At 38.5% G+C, this 15,061-nt stretch overlaps 1 protein-coding gene across 1 annotated transcript; it reads right to left on the minus strand.

Moving 5' to 3' along the window:
* Positions 1-2,210: 2,210 nt before the first annotated feature.
* sec63 (SEC63 homolog, protein translocation regulator) lies at positions 2,211-14,470 on the minus strand (the record flags this gene model as incomplete). The annotated part of the gene is made up of 18 exons (XM_015394502.1): positions 14,221-14,470; positions 13,545-13,644; positions 10,683-10,797; positions 10,431-10,543; positions 10,256-10,317; positions 9,026-9,084; positions 8,861-8,911; positions 8,675-8,783; positions 8,450-8,544; positions 5,825-5,957; positions 5,292-5,384; positions 5,050-5,195; positions 3,471-3,618; positions 3,219-3,301; positions 3,023-3,091; positions 2,768-2,920; positions 2,496-2,678; positions 2,211-2,411 (listed from the first exon to the last, which is right to left on the minus strand). Coding segments are annotated over exons 1-18 (2,037 nt in total), but the record flags the coding sequence as incomplete, so codon positions are not given.
* Positions 14,471-15,061: the final 591 nt, after the last annotated feature.

Consider the following 15,061-nt stretch of genomic DNA (forward strand, 5'->3'; position numbering starts at 1 on the left):
TTTGTTCTCAGAATTCTGACTTTAATCTCAGAATTCTGACTGAATTCTGACAATAAAAAAAGTCAGAATTCCCATTCTAAATTCCCATACTAAACTGAAATAGAATTTTAAAATCAGTAAACTTTTTTTTTTTTTCAGTGGCCCTAATCCTCTTCCGTATTTAACAGCTGGTCACAAACCAGCCATTTTTCTTGGTAGGCAACTGAGCTCTCCTTGGTCCAGGACAATCCCCTCTCCCCCTTACTAAGTTCTTCTGCTCTGATAATAAACCAGAAATTAATCCAGTGACCTGTCATTGGTGCCAGATTAACCAGGCTAGTCTAATCTGATCTACTGATGTGTGATTTGAGATCGCTCCAAACTTAAATTTTAGCTGTTTTTCCATTTTACACTAGTGTTAATTCCAGCCTCTTATTATCCTCAATAAGTCACAAAAAAAACTACTGAAAAAAATGTCATTATTTGGTTTGCAAAGAGGAATCTGACTTTAGACAATTTATGTATTTTCCATAAAACATGCCAACACTGCTTTGTTCCTAATAGAATGTGTTCCTCTCGTCAGCTTAGACATAGAGAAGTTGGTTTAAGATAATTAATTTACCATTATACCTGAAGCTATAATAGTTTAATCACATTCCAAAAATATTAGGAAAAAAAATAAATAAAAAACATTTTGCCGTAGCTAAGAGAGAAAAAAAAATGGTGGGCCTTTTAGACCTTTTAGAATGTGCCTTTTAGAAGGAAGAGGCAGGGATGTATGCAATCACTAATTAAACTTATGGTGATAATGACGTCTGAATAATTTGTATCAATCCTATGAGGCTGCAATTGCAAGGTTGTGCAATTACAGAGTAAACATGTAATTATCAGCACAATGAGGCTATTCATTATTCAGCGTAAGCAAACTGAATATAGCTGCCTGTAAACAACCTGGGAAAGCAGCCAATCTAGATTTCAGGAAACACACTCCTCGCAAATGCAGGATATAAATCTCACGATGCAAACAGGAGAAACTGTTGAGGTGACAGACTGATTGGTAGCCATTGACCCATCATGCATGAAAGGGGGTGGCTCCTGCCGTCCCGTCCGTTCTGAGCTGTGACAGCTGGCTGCGCAGCGTTCCAGCAGGGCCCTCATTAAGTTTTTACCCTGCTGTCAATCTGGCTTGTTGTTAGAGAACACCAGACTGAGAGGGGAAGCACTTTAAGATAAACACAAACTCCCCAGAGGGAAAAATGGCAACTGCAAAGGTTTGTCTAGCAACATGTCAGGAAATGTAGATGAGTAAGGTGTAAAGAAAAGCTGAAGATACACTGATTAGAAGTTCATTTAAACAAAATAACCTAAAAACTCCAATAAATTACATTGCTTTGCACGCTTCATGGTTTAAGGTGGCTAGACCGTAAAATACTTGTTTTAAACCAAATCAGAGGCAAAAAAAGACTAAATGGACCCTTAAACTCAAAGATGTCGGAGGAAGATGGCATCTTCCTCCGACTTTCTTTTCAAAGCATCACACTAATACTGAAGGCAACTTTAGATCACAACTTCCAAACTAAAGAGCGTTGTCAGACTAATGTGTTAGCATGATGCGTTCACTGACAGTAAGATAAGATTGGCTCTGTAGTTCCTACAAGTTGATTACCAGATTGAACTGTTGAAAAGTCATCATTGCAGTCAACAGCTGATTTTTCAGTTATCCTTCACAGAAAACAAAGAAAGAAGCAAACTATCGATTTTACAAAAAACAGCTGTCATGCCATTAAGGCTGAAACAATCGATTATTGAAATAACCGTCAACTAATTCAGTTATTTATTAATCGTTAACTGGAGTATAGAGACTGTAAAATATGCCTTTAGTTGACAGAGCAACATACTTGGAGCAGGAATTATACCAAAATTATAAATATATTATAGTATATAAACATTTTTCATTTAAGATGAAAAAAATATATATTTTTTTTTGTTTCACCTGGTTTGATTCTTAAGACTTAGACAGTAAAAAAAAATCTTTGAGCAACCTTTTGATATTTGATTATTAATCATTTAATCAAGAAAATAATCCACAGATTAATCGATTAGCGAAATAAGAATTACTTGCGACACTAGATGACATAATGTTTTTAAACCAAGGTTGCCATAAGAGGAAAATCTAAATTTGTTGGTTTTTTGTTGATATTTTGTACAGCATCTCTTCTTGAAGGTCTCACCTCTTCAGAGTCTTTTAGCGTGCAGACGTGGTAGGGCATAGAGACGAGTGTCTGATCTCGGCGATCAGCGATGTACAGCCACCACCACTCTTGCTTCTCTTCTGGGAAGTAAAGGCTATAGGCCGAATGCGTCACCTTCGACTTCGTTTCCAGCAGCGCCCGTTCTCGCCGCTGGATGCTCTGCTGCAGTGCCTCCCACTCCTAAAAGGTTGGATGAAGAACAATCACTACTCAGTCGTTATGACAATCTAATAAGAATCTGAGAATAAAAACAATCATGCCGACCTCTTCGTCGTCTCCAGCACCCTCATCAACCTCAGTGTCGCTCTGTTTGTCGCTTTCATCGTCTCTTTCGCTGGGAGAGTCCTTGTTGGCTTCACCTTCCTCTGACTCGCTGCCCTTATCTGAGGCTTCATCATCTTCCTCTTTCGTTGCGGATGCTGCAGATGATGCTACAGCGGCCGTTTCCTGAGAGCAGAGACGGAACAATAAACTGATCCCAGACGGTTGACATTGTCGGAAGGAGATTCTTTCAGACAAGATTTGGGGATGCTTACATTTCCTGCCACATTGCCGTTAGCCTGCTTGGCTTTAATAGGAGCAGGCGTGGCTTTTTTCTTGGTCAATTTCTTCTTCTTGGACTTGGCTGTCTTTTTGGCCCCTTTATTCTTGTTTTGCCAAACTTTTGTTTTGGCCTTATTCGTGTCTCCCTGATTAAAACCAGACATGATTCATAGTTGTGTTTTATTGAAGGTAAAATGTTAAAAAAAACTTTTTCTATCTGCAGATCAAAGTTGCTATGGTATCCTTACTGCTTCCTCTGTATTGGTAGCCTCCTCTCCTTGACATGTTGATGCTTCCTGCTCCTTCTCAAACATATCCTACAAACAGATAGCAGCATTTAGATAGGTTAAACAGCACCCTCTAGGGTTGAACATACATAGAGTATGCTCAACAAAGCAATTTCTTTCTATTAACTCAAAGTGTTAAGCCAAATGAAATACTCACTGCCATACGCTTTCTGGTTAAGGTAACAGTTACTGTGACGATTGAGCCTGCGGTGATGTTATGGCTGTCTTCATCATCAAGGACTGTAAATGAAAAGGAAGAGAAACTGCTGAATTAAAACAAAACGTCAAATATTGGGCCAAGAAAAAGACGGCATCGCATTAATCTGTCTAATCTTTCAAACATGTTTCCTGACAAGGAAATTCAATTTAAATGAAATGGTTTTATCATGGATTGAGCATTAAGACTAACCCTGGAGCTTGATGTCCATGGTGATATGAGGGAAGCTGCCCAGCACAGCAATGACCTCATCGTACTTCTCCTCCCCGAGGAAACGCAGCATGTTGCGTCGGTCTGAGTCCTTTAGACTGACCAGGTCCTGCAGGGACCGCACCTTATACTGAAGGGAACAGGAAGAGAATGCCTCCTCAGTGTATCACAGAAAACATTGGTTGTCCTTATAGAATTAACCATTAAATGTTTTTTGTATTCTAGGAGATATGGTCATTGGACAGGCTGTGTGCAAAAGGTTGATCAACCACCTGCACCGAGAATAATAAGGTCATGTGAACTTATACTGGCATTAAAATATAACCGATTCATTCCTTTAAAAAACAAAATGGCAGCCTGCTTAAAAAGGGACATACATTGTGCGTTTAGAGTTGTTGTTTATGATGTTCTAAATTATATTAGATGAATAAATATAGTAAAAAATGTGCTTTAAAAGTTATTAAATACATATTTATAAAAAAAAACTTAATTGCATTTAAACAGCTTATATAATAAGACATTAAATGTCTGTAACCTGGAGGATATGTTACCCAGTTAGGGGTATGAAACACCTCTATTACTCACAGACTTTATGAGTGAGGGCGCCCCCCACAGGATCAGAAAACACTCCAAAATCATCAAGGATTCAAAAGTCTCCAGGTCCCTGGATGATATGTATCATGATGGGATAGGACGCTTCACTATTCTGTCAGTAAAGGGCCGATGCAGGATGTGCCAGAACTGACTGACCTCAATCACACACCAGAAGTGAAAAGAGACTTTGCATTGTTACTGGCAAAAAGGCTCACAACTGTTTCCTCAGCTTTCAACAGTTAAGTTTACATGGAGATAAATAATCAGAAGAAAGTTCTGATCAGATCGAAAGTTTCATGTAAAAATCAGACTTAAGATTTTAATCCGACTCTGTCTGATCGGAAAAAAATTTTCACCCCAAAAGAAGAATTTGATAAATAAAATATTACAAAGATGTTTAAGTGGTATTTTGTAATGCTAAACAAAGGGTCTATATATAAAAATAATAATAATAATTGTGCCATTTAAACCTAGATCAGTTAGAAAGTGTAAAAAAAAAAAAGGCGGCATCTAAAAGGGGTTTTTGAGTGAGCTTCAAGCTAAAAATAACTCCTTGTTTTGCAGTTTCTACCATCAAAGAGAAAATCCAAGGTGTTCTCTAGTTAAAAGTATAATTCATATGACTGGTGCCTTTTAACATCCGTATATTCTGTATTAGGCTGATGTTTGTTTGAAATATGTTTCTAATATCAAAGCAAAAACAGTTTCTACTTATATGGTTAATATTTGCTGCATTGCATCGACCAGTTAGAAAGAATGTTAAAAATCAAGAGGAACCAGAAACTGGGACCAGCGGCACTATCAGGTAACACAACAGAACAGCTTTACTAAAGCCTCTGTTGCATTACATGGCAGACTACTAGAACTCCTCTACAGTGTTAGGATGTCCACATTTGTTGAAGCCCTGATTATCTGCTGATACAGACTGAAACTTAAGACAGAGACCAATAAAGGTGTTGATGGGTACCTTCTTTGAAATGCAGTAGCGGAGATTCTCCTCTTCGAAATGAGGCAGTTGCAGCAGCGGTGACTTGGACTCCTGCAGGCCCTGCACGATCATTTGGGTCAGCTTCATAAAATTCTCAATGGTTGTCAGTCTGGGAGCGTGGAAAGCTGTAAATGAGGTAACAAGTGCACAGCTGATTTATAAAGGAAAGAAAACCCAGACATCATGATGCTGATTGAGTTCGGTAATCAGGCTGTGTGAACCTCCTCTGCTGTTTGCCATCATGGTGAGCTGGCAGCCTATGTTGATCATCTCCTGGAGGAGAGCTGGAGTCTTCCTCAACACAAATCTCTGATCTGATGAAGAAACATACACAACTTGCTCACTGTTTCTTAATGTAAACAATTTTTACTTTAAATGACCTTTAAACATAGCTAATAGAAGAAATGTGATCTTATTTCTGCATGACTAGAATGTCTAATGACTTTCCCTTTAGTGTGTTTTAATTTCTTCCAGTTTATTTAAAGCTCATTAAGCCTCAACAACCAGAGCTACTTTCTTTATTACCCAACCAGAGCCTTTAAGATCTCAGGCACTTCTGCTACTCCAGAGACTTTTATAGACATATGCCTGCAGTGCACAAATTTATATTAACAGAAGTACAACCCAACTGAGAGCCTGGTTGGAAAATACAGTATTAATTTAGCTACAAACCAGAAGCTTCATAAAAGCTTTACATTTAAAGAAGTTTAAGAACTTTATGTCAAACATATTTAAACACATCAGTCAGTCCTACCTTCCTCTAACTCCTCTGACACCTCCATGCGGGCCAGATGTGAAAGCACCAACACCCTGGCCTTTAGACTGTATGGATAACAGAAAGGAGGCTCCTTCTTCTTCACATTGATATTCCCCAATTCACGGATCAACTGCAACAAATGTTTAAGCATGTTAAATGTTAAATCGGAATCCTGAATATTTGGGTGTTAATGCTTCTTAGTTCTGGTCTGGCTTAGTTAGAGGGTTGTAAAAGTACAGAAACCCAACTGTTTTGTTTTCTCTCCAAATATACTTCTTTGGGAAGGGGTTTATAACAATACCCCAAAGAGTAATGCTTATGCAGATTATCTTTCATCGATTACCTAACAAATGTGATGCACCAATACATTACTTTTTTAGATTAATGTAATCATTAACTTTAATTCTCATAAATGATAAAAATTCAAAGATCTTTTCTGCCTTTTAATCCTAAATATCAGTTGTTTTTCCAGTCCAAATCTGGTGTTAGAAATATTTTGTTTCCTTATTTAAAAAGTGGATTTTTATATGTAGTTTGTTGGAAGGTTGGCAGACCGAGCTTGGTGTCCACAGCCAGGGCAGTGGATTTACATTGTACCCCTAAATAAACTGCGTGGTGAAGGGCGGTTAAGAGGCCAGCGGTGAATCCCACAAGCTGAGAGCGTTCGCAGCTCCGCTCTCACCTCATGCTACTAGATAGAACTGGGGTGTTGTCAAACAGCAGCATCGCACGGAGAGAGAAGGGATGATCGGTGAAGTTGAAAATTCAGAGCTTTTCTTTGAAATCGCGCCGTGGCACCAATCAGGGACTTGTTGTGACGTAGGTTGAAGAGTAGCAGCTAAGGCAAAGCTTCTTTCAATTAAAGGAAAGTTGTAGGACAGTCATATTTAAATTTCAAATCATTCTGGCTTAAACATAAATATTAATGTACCTTTTAACAGACGATATTGTCCCAAAAAATTCTATTTAAAAAAAATAACCTGTCTTAAAATCTGTGTTTTTTTATTTATGGAGGCCAGTTAGTTATATGTCAGCCTGAACATCTAAATTCGGCCAATCATATATCAATGATCATCTGTCAATCAAATTTCTTCGGTCATATAATCTTGATTCATATGTCGCAGCTCATATATACGAAACAGCTGAAAAGCTAACATAACTGGCAGCGTTTTAAGGCAAGGGCTCAAACATGTACGGCTGTAAGCCTTCTACACCAAACCAAGCTTCTGCCGCCCTGGCCGTCCTCTTCCACAACAACTTCGTCCCTGCTTTCCTCCTCTAAATAAAAAATGTATTATGGAGGAGACTCTTCCACGACCTCTGACACTAAACTCTCCTCCTCTTGCATGTTTCCGCTGTCCATAGCGTTCCTTGACAGTGTAGTTGCTAAGTGCTACTTGGTCCTAATGTAATTTCCCATTGGGAATAGCACTAAGTTGCTAACTGGTTAGCAAGAAGCTAACCACAACTAAAAAGCTTGCGAACCTTACGCCACAAAAATCCCGCCCCCTTGATAATCGACTAATCACATTCACTTTATTCACTCGTGTAAAGTCCTGCACCACTCGGGAGAATTCAGAACTGCAGCTGTTGGAACGGCCGCTTCCCTACGAACATTGAGGAAATCATGTTTACTTCAGCCTTAGAAACCCTGTTCATCATCCTCCCTTACCTCCAGCACAGAGCCTGGACTGTCACTGCCCATTGCCCAGCATCTGTGCTTTCTGTGTTGATAGATTTAAAAGGAAGTCCCACCAAATCCGACCGTCATCCAGATGCAGCTCTGGATGAACCAAAGTATACTTATTTTATCAGCGCTCCCAAGACTTTTCCAAAAACTGAGCGTCTCCCCAAGCTAATTCAAAAGTTGTTCATAGAGAGCAATTAGCTTTTTTTTTTTTTTTTTTTTAAATGCCGACAATTAGATCTTGACAGGAAATGCTGTGGGGTTGCCAGGGGCAGCGGCAGGTCCAAACTGATGAGGCTGGGGAATTACTAAACTTAAATAATAATTCCAGCCACTAAATAATAAACTGTAAAACTGCCCGCTGTTACATTTAATACAAGCACAGGAATGACGTGATGTTATGCAATAACTTTATTCTGGAAACAAGCACAGCACTAACGTCTGCAGGGATGGTGACGTCATCGGCCAAAATTAAAAATGATTCTGTCTTAAAAACAAAATCAGCACAACCAACAATTTTGCTTGGACAAACTTAAGTAGCACTGAAAATGCAGGTGATTTTCATTCAATTTGGAGCTTAACGAGGGATAGTTGACCTTTGGATGATCTAAAAAATTATCTTTATTATCTCTGAAAATAAATGATTTATTTTTAGAAATGTAAATTCAACAGGACAAAAATGCACTAATGAAACAATAACCATTTAGTCTATTTGCTGAGTGTTTTTCACATGGGTGGAGTGCCAGCTTTACACAACTGAAACTCCTATTCAATGATGAGGTCCAGGGTTTAAACACGGTGCATCTGAAATGCAGAGCTGTGAACTACCTGCAATGCTCCTGAAATCACTGGGGACATCGCAATAGGTCTGAATGAACCTTAAGGGTGATGAAATATTTTCGGTCAAAATGCCCCCAAAAGAAGGTTTGTTTTACCTGTGGCACTTCAGTGTTGTCTGTGGGTCTTATGGTGGCTTCTTTAGTGCTGCGAGGGTCAAATTCAAAGGCTGCAGTCAGCACCATGATTAAACCTGGAAGGAAGATTTGGCATAAAGATTAAACAATGATATTCTTTTTACTTATATACACATATACATATAGAGCTGAATGAGAAGTGTGATGGAGTTCAAAGAAAATACAAGCATTAAAGAGGAAACTCACGTTTCATGTTCATGTTTGGTGTCTTGCACATAAAATGCATAAAAAGCTGAGTGGTGCTGATGAGAATCTGGTCTCCACTATATCGGATTGAGCGGTACCACCACGTTCCCTGAAGAAACAGGCAAAATTAGAACATACACTAAAAAATGCCAAGTTTAAAACGTAAAAATCCTGTTTTAAACTTACCACAACTACAGGAAGGATGACCATGAAGGCAAGGCCATAGACTAACAACACCTGAAGAAGAAAAGTGTCACTGTCACCATAGAAAAGGTGCAAAATTGACAAGAAAAAAAAAAAAAACAGCAGCTCATAACATTGTTTGAATAATTCATGCTACTATTTTTATACCAGCATTGAGTTCTTTTGGTCAACAATCCAAGCAGGCAGGGCGATGCCAAAGCTGGTGGCTGTGAAAAGAGAGACAAAGCAGACCAAAGCAGAAAGGTTATACATCTGGGAAGGAATCTTTTTATACATCTAGACCCCCCCTGTTGGTTTGGTTTTCAAGACCTATTCTGTGGGGTGGATAGGGCTTTGTCTGTGAGCATTTATTATGTCGAAAAGGGATTTTTTTTCCTGAACTAAACAGAAATAAATCCACCTTTCAACACAACAAACTATCCTCTGTGAGAAAAACAAGAAAGAATATTTTTACTTTTCTTTCCCTCTAACAAAAACAAAGCTTGTCGACCCTCATCAACACAAATAAGTCTGAAATAATAATTAGGAAGGTTTTTTTAGTCAATGCATACTTTTCATGTTATAAGATTTTTTTCCTCTCAATCAAAAACCTTTCAACTCTAACTTCGGCTGCCGAGGCTGCAGTCTGATGGAATATCTACACAACAACAAGCTGGTAAAGAGTTCAGTTAAAAGAACTCTTCCAGAACTTCTGGAGATGGTTTCAAAAAGAAGAATTATTCATAAAATGAAGAACATTATGGACAGCAGTGCTGAAAACCTCTTCAGAAAACTGTTTATTAACAGAGCATCACCAGCAAGAGGCTTCCTGCCAATGGCTATCGACATCTACAATAACTTGTTGAAAAAAAAAAAAAACACTATACAGTTGTTACATTTAATTTCCGTTTAGGATCAAAAAATTTTTTTTTCCTATTTAATTTGTTGTCACCATACCGGTGTGTATTATCGTACATACAGTGCCATCTACGATTCAACTATTTTGCTTTGATCGTGTTACATTGTGAAAAGTATGTCACTGTCCAATTAAAACACATTTTATCCCAGGAAATAGTGCACAAGTACTATTATGTTAAAGTGCATAAATAACTAATTAGAAATGTTACAGTCTTCATTATTTGGCATTTAGACTAATGATCGCATGAAGAACAAATGTTTGTTATTTAGTTGAATCACCTTTTTGACCTTATACAACTGTCATTGGTTGTTTTTGTAGCAAATAAATAACTAATGTGGAGGAAGTTCTTTATCATGATGGACGTAGTTCATACTTGAAAAATCATCTCTGTTTACATCTAACATTTTGGTATGAAATAGAAAAAGTTGTTTTAAAGAAATAAACTGATAGAAATAGATTGTTTTAAAGCTTTAACTGACCTGTTGGGCCATCTGGGTTACCGTACGTTTCCCAGATGTATCGCGACTTTTCATTGGTTAAACTGCAGAACACAGAAAAAATAAATAAATATGATCCATTGATGCAAAATACAGAAATATGATGTTGATTTGACTGAAAAAGAAAAAAAAAGAAATAAGAAAAAGCAACACCTACGCAGAATATGCTTTGGCAATTGCCATAAATGTGGCCTCATCACCACCTTTGTCAGGGTGGTATTTTAGAGACAGTACACGGTACTGCTTTTTGATTTCTGGCAGCGAGGCACCCTGGAGACAAGAACACAGTTATATCTATATGTTCACTGTTCAAGAAAAAGCTAGGATTTTTATGGTAACTGCAAAAAAAGAACATTTTATTAAAGTTTCTGGGAAAAACACACAAATTAATCATTCAGACGGATTTTACCGGGTCCAAGTTGAGGACTTCATAGGGGTTGTATTCCTGGTACTCCCTGTCCAGTTTGGACACCTTGTAGGCTAGCAGCAGGAACACAGCCCACCCAAACAGCAAGGCTGCTTTTCTGAGGGAAAAAAAATAAAATAAATAAAAAAATTACAATAACTAAAGCCTTGTTTTGTTTTCTGTAGAAATTCTGAAACTTGTTTTGCTTTGTGTTTGATGAGCAAAGCTGGAAACGCACTCAAAGGCTTTGTCTTCTCCAAAGAATTAAGATTTGACAGAGGTTTTCTGCACTGACGCATAATACTAATCCATAACCTTACTAAAATAAAGAGATGGTAGTAAAACTGTTCCTTATAAAAGCTAATCAATAAAAAAAAAATTAATAACACAAAAAGTGAACAGATATAAAAAACAAAAAAATGAATGCCTTCAATTTTTTTATACAGTTTTTTCATCATTAGAGGCTTGTTATTGTAAACTAGTCTCACGGGAAGGCAGGTACAGGGCGGCGTGCTTTGGTGGTGCAGTGGTTAGCGCACATGACCCATTTATGGAGGCCTTAGTCCTCAACACGGGTGACCCGGGTTCGAATGTGGCCTGTGGTCCTTAGCTGAATGTCTCTCCCCCTCTCTTATACCTTTCAGGAGGACTAAGGCCTCGGTACATGTGCCATGCGGGCTAACCACTGGACTAACAAAGCACGCCCAAATATCAATGCTTTCGAATTTAACAATCTGCTGTTGTAATTCGTTTTTGACTCAAACTCTCTTAACAGAGAACTCGAGAATTTCCTCTGACAAAAGACTGTGGAAAGGCAGAAGTACTTAGAGGAAAAACACAAAATATTTTTCTTTATCAGACAGGGAAGAGCCTCTAATTTCTAACCGGATGATTGTGGTGGCACCGTTACGACTGGAAGTTAAAAAACCGAGTACCAGCTATCTATCGTAGTGCAGCCGAAGGGCACAAAGGTTCTGGTAAAGTTGTTGTTTATCATTTACGCACGGATGTTAAACTTGTTACCATGACAATAGCAAAAGTAAGGAAATATATGCCCGATGTACCACAGCATCTGTTGCCATAACAACAGCTCACTTGCTTACACCACCTCAGATGTCTGAGACACACGAGATGTAGTCCCATAGAGATTGTAATAAGCGTGAAACAAAAGTGATTAGCTGGCAAATGAAAAGATTTCTTCAACAGCCTTCTTTAAAGCTGTGCGGTGTTTGAAACTCAAACAATAGTGACACATTATTATTCTGTGTGATCTTTACCATTCGGGATGTCATCAGCTCTGTGCTCCGGAGAAACAGCAGCATATTTTATTGGCACGTTAAATTTTGTTGAAACTATTAAAAAAAAACTAGGAATATAACACTGAAATAGTTCATAACCAGTTAATTTTGCATCTATCCCTGATCAATGTTGTCGAAAAATCTGATCTTAGTGGAGGCTTTCTAAAAACCAAATATTAGATTTTAGTATGTAAACAAGATGCAATATAAATGACGGAGCAAGGGTCTAATGTGGGCGTCAGAAGACAAACTGCTTAAAAGCTGCAAGAGATTAAATGTAAGCAGCTCATGGAAAACATGGGGGGGGGGTTATGTCAGGCGATGAAACATGTTTAGAGAGACTGCAAACATCACGAAGAGATTAAGACAACAAACTGAAAGAAAAGTCTGTTAAATTAGGGTGTGGGTGTGTAGTAAATGTCACCCAGCTGCAGTGAAGTGGTTTATCTGCAAGCCACAAATGAATTTTAACAAAATAATCTGGAAACAAAACTAGCAGGTGGTCAGCTTTTCATCAGACAGCTATGTAATGCGCCATTTTAAATTAACAGTCATGTGACCAATAAGGATCGCACAGTTGGTATATTACACATAATAACAACTGATCATTACAGTGCTGCAGTGGGCAGCACTGCTGCCTTGCAGCAAGAAGGTTCCTGGTTCAAGTCCCAGTGTTCTGTCAGATAAGCACACCCGGTCAGACCAGCATACACATAGTCAATATCCGTTTATCCCTTTAGTTTTGTATGAAAAGCACACTTAAAACTACCTCAACAGGCGTATATCCCTTTAGTCATGTACAAAAAAAACTACTTAATTACTTAAGTTTTGGTGTTTTGTGAAGCATAAGGCGATCTGACCTTAAATTTAAAGTTTCTTTAATGACTAAAGGGATACATGTCCATTGAGATAGTTTAAAGTATATTTTTCGGACAAAACTAAAGGGATAAACGCAAATCTGATGTTTTGCGCATGCGTTTTGACTATAGGTATGCTGGTCTGACGGGGTATGCTCATCTGACAGAACACCAGCACAGGGTCTTTCAGCATGGAGTTTGCATCTTCTCCCCATACATGCTTGCGTTCTTTCCGGGTACTCGCTCACAGTCGAAAAACATGACTGTTAGGTTAATTGGCTTCCCTAAATTCCCCTTAGGTATGATTGTGTGTGAGAAAGGTTGTTTGTCTCGTTTGTGTCTGTGTTGCCCTGCGATAGACTGGTGACCTGTCCAGGTTTTACCCTGCCTCTCGCCCACTGATACCTGGAGATAGGAACCAGCACCATTCGGAACCCCAGCAGAGATAAGCGTGACAGAAAATGGACGGACGGATAAATAATTACAGCATTCGATCAGACAACAAAGATAACAGAAGTTGTAAACTTTTAAAGAGTAAAAGGATGTGTTGACACCCAAGCAGGAAATAAACTAATCTAAAAAGCCAAATGCTGAATATTTCACTATGGTGCAATAACGTGCTGCCGTAAATCAGTCAGAAGTGGTGTCCCGTAGGGTACCAGCCTTTTTGTTCTTTTTAAAAACCATCAAGCCCAGCTTTTTGCACTCACTTTAGTGTTGGGACCATGCTCTGCTGGGATTTGACCAGCCTGAGCCGATACCACAGACACCTGCCATGCACCCTCCTCAGGCTCTTCAGACGCAGTTGCTCTGCAAGGAAGATGCACAGGGAGCAGTTATTGACACATCAGCACAATCAGAAAGATGACAACATTGTATTCTTAATAGGATACCCTTTGCTAAGTCTGATCAAAATATGAGGAAATGTTCAACACTCCAGTATAGGTTGATTTCAGTCAGAAAGAGCTTTTATTTAACAGATCGAATCATTTTAAGCATCAACAGAGAGACTCAATAAGCAACAGCAACCAATGAACTTTGTCAGATTAAGTTACATAAGAGCATCTCTGTTGTTTACAAACAGATAGCAGAAAAATCCTGAAGGATATCAAAACAGATCCTAAGAAAACAACTCTAGGACTAACATTGGAGCTTTAAATAAAGCATTAGCGACATGGTTTTATACAAACACATGAAGCTAAATGCCTAAACAGACACAAAAGACACAAGTGTATCATCTTTCTGGCGTGTTTCTTCTACCACAATAATATATGAAAATAACAACACGTCCACAGGTATAATTATTTTACAATACAAAAGCATCCAGTGCTCCTCTGGGAGTCACTGGGAAATAAGTGACCCAAGTTAGCAGCCACCAGGCCTTACCAGCGTTCTGATCCCGCGGCCACAGGTAATATGTGGCCGGGATCACAATAAGTCCAACGAAGGACGTGAGGAAGTAGAAAAACGTATTGCCGCTGTCATCATACTGGAACTGTTGTCCGGCCATTTTGAAGCGGCTCTGGGGTCGCCCTTGTTCCCCACCGTTGCGTGTTGCCCCCCGTCAGAGCCCCAAATGTGACAGGCTTTTCGTTCACTAGCCTGCTAACATCCAGCCAAAGAGCTCGATGATTCGGTGTACGTGGTGTACGCATGCGCAATGTGTCTTCTCTTCTTCTCCTCCTCAATTAGCGCAAAGCAGACACAACGATAGCGCGCTGCTGCCCCCATCAGGTCACTGTTTAAAAACTGGACGTGAACCTTTTTTTCTTTTCTTTTCCTTTTTTTAAATAACTTTATTTGGAACAGTAACAATGACAAACTCAATCAATACAGTATAATAAAGCACAACATATAGTCAATCATACCTCCTAACACTTTTCTTGATATTTTTTCTTTTCTTTCAAGTTGCGAGGTAAACAGATGTTAAGTTTATGCCATACACTTCAAAAAGAGAGAGAGAAAAAAATCGAAAATCAAGGATATCTATAATTACATACGTCGAATATAACAGAATTATAATGAAAGATAAATGAATACGTAAAAATAATTAAAAAAAAATACATAACACACACAAAAAAAGCCAAGTAAGCATTATTCTTTAATTTGTATCGAGGGAGGGCTGAAAAAAAACAAAAAACAAAGAGGGGATATGACAAACCTTTTGCTTTTGGTTTCTGAATTTTTTCCAAGGAAAGATTTAAAAGATGGTTCTCCTGTTTAAATA

This window comes from Cyprinodon variegatus, unplaced genomic scaffold (assembly GCF_000732505.1).
Source record: "Cyprinodon variegatus isolate N-32 unplaced genomic scaffold, C_variegatus-1.0 Scaffold690, whole genome shotgun sequence".
Lineage (NCBI taxonomy): Eukaryota > Metazoa > Chordata > Actinopteri > Cyprinodontiformes > Cyprinodontidae > Cyprinodon > Cyprinodon variegatus.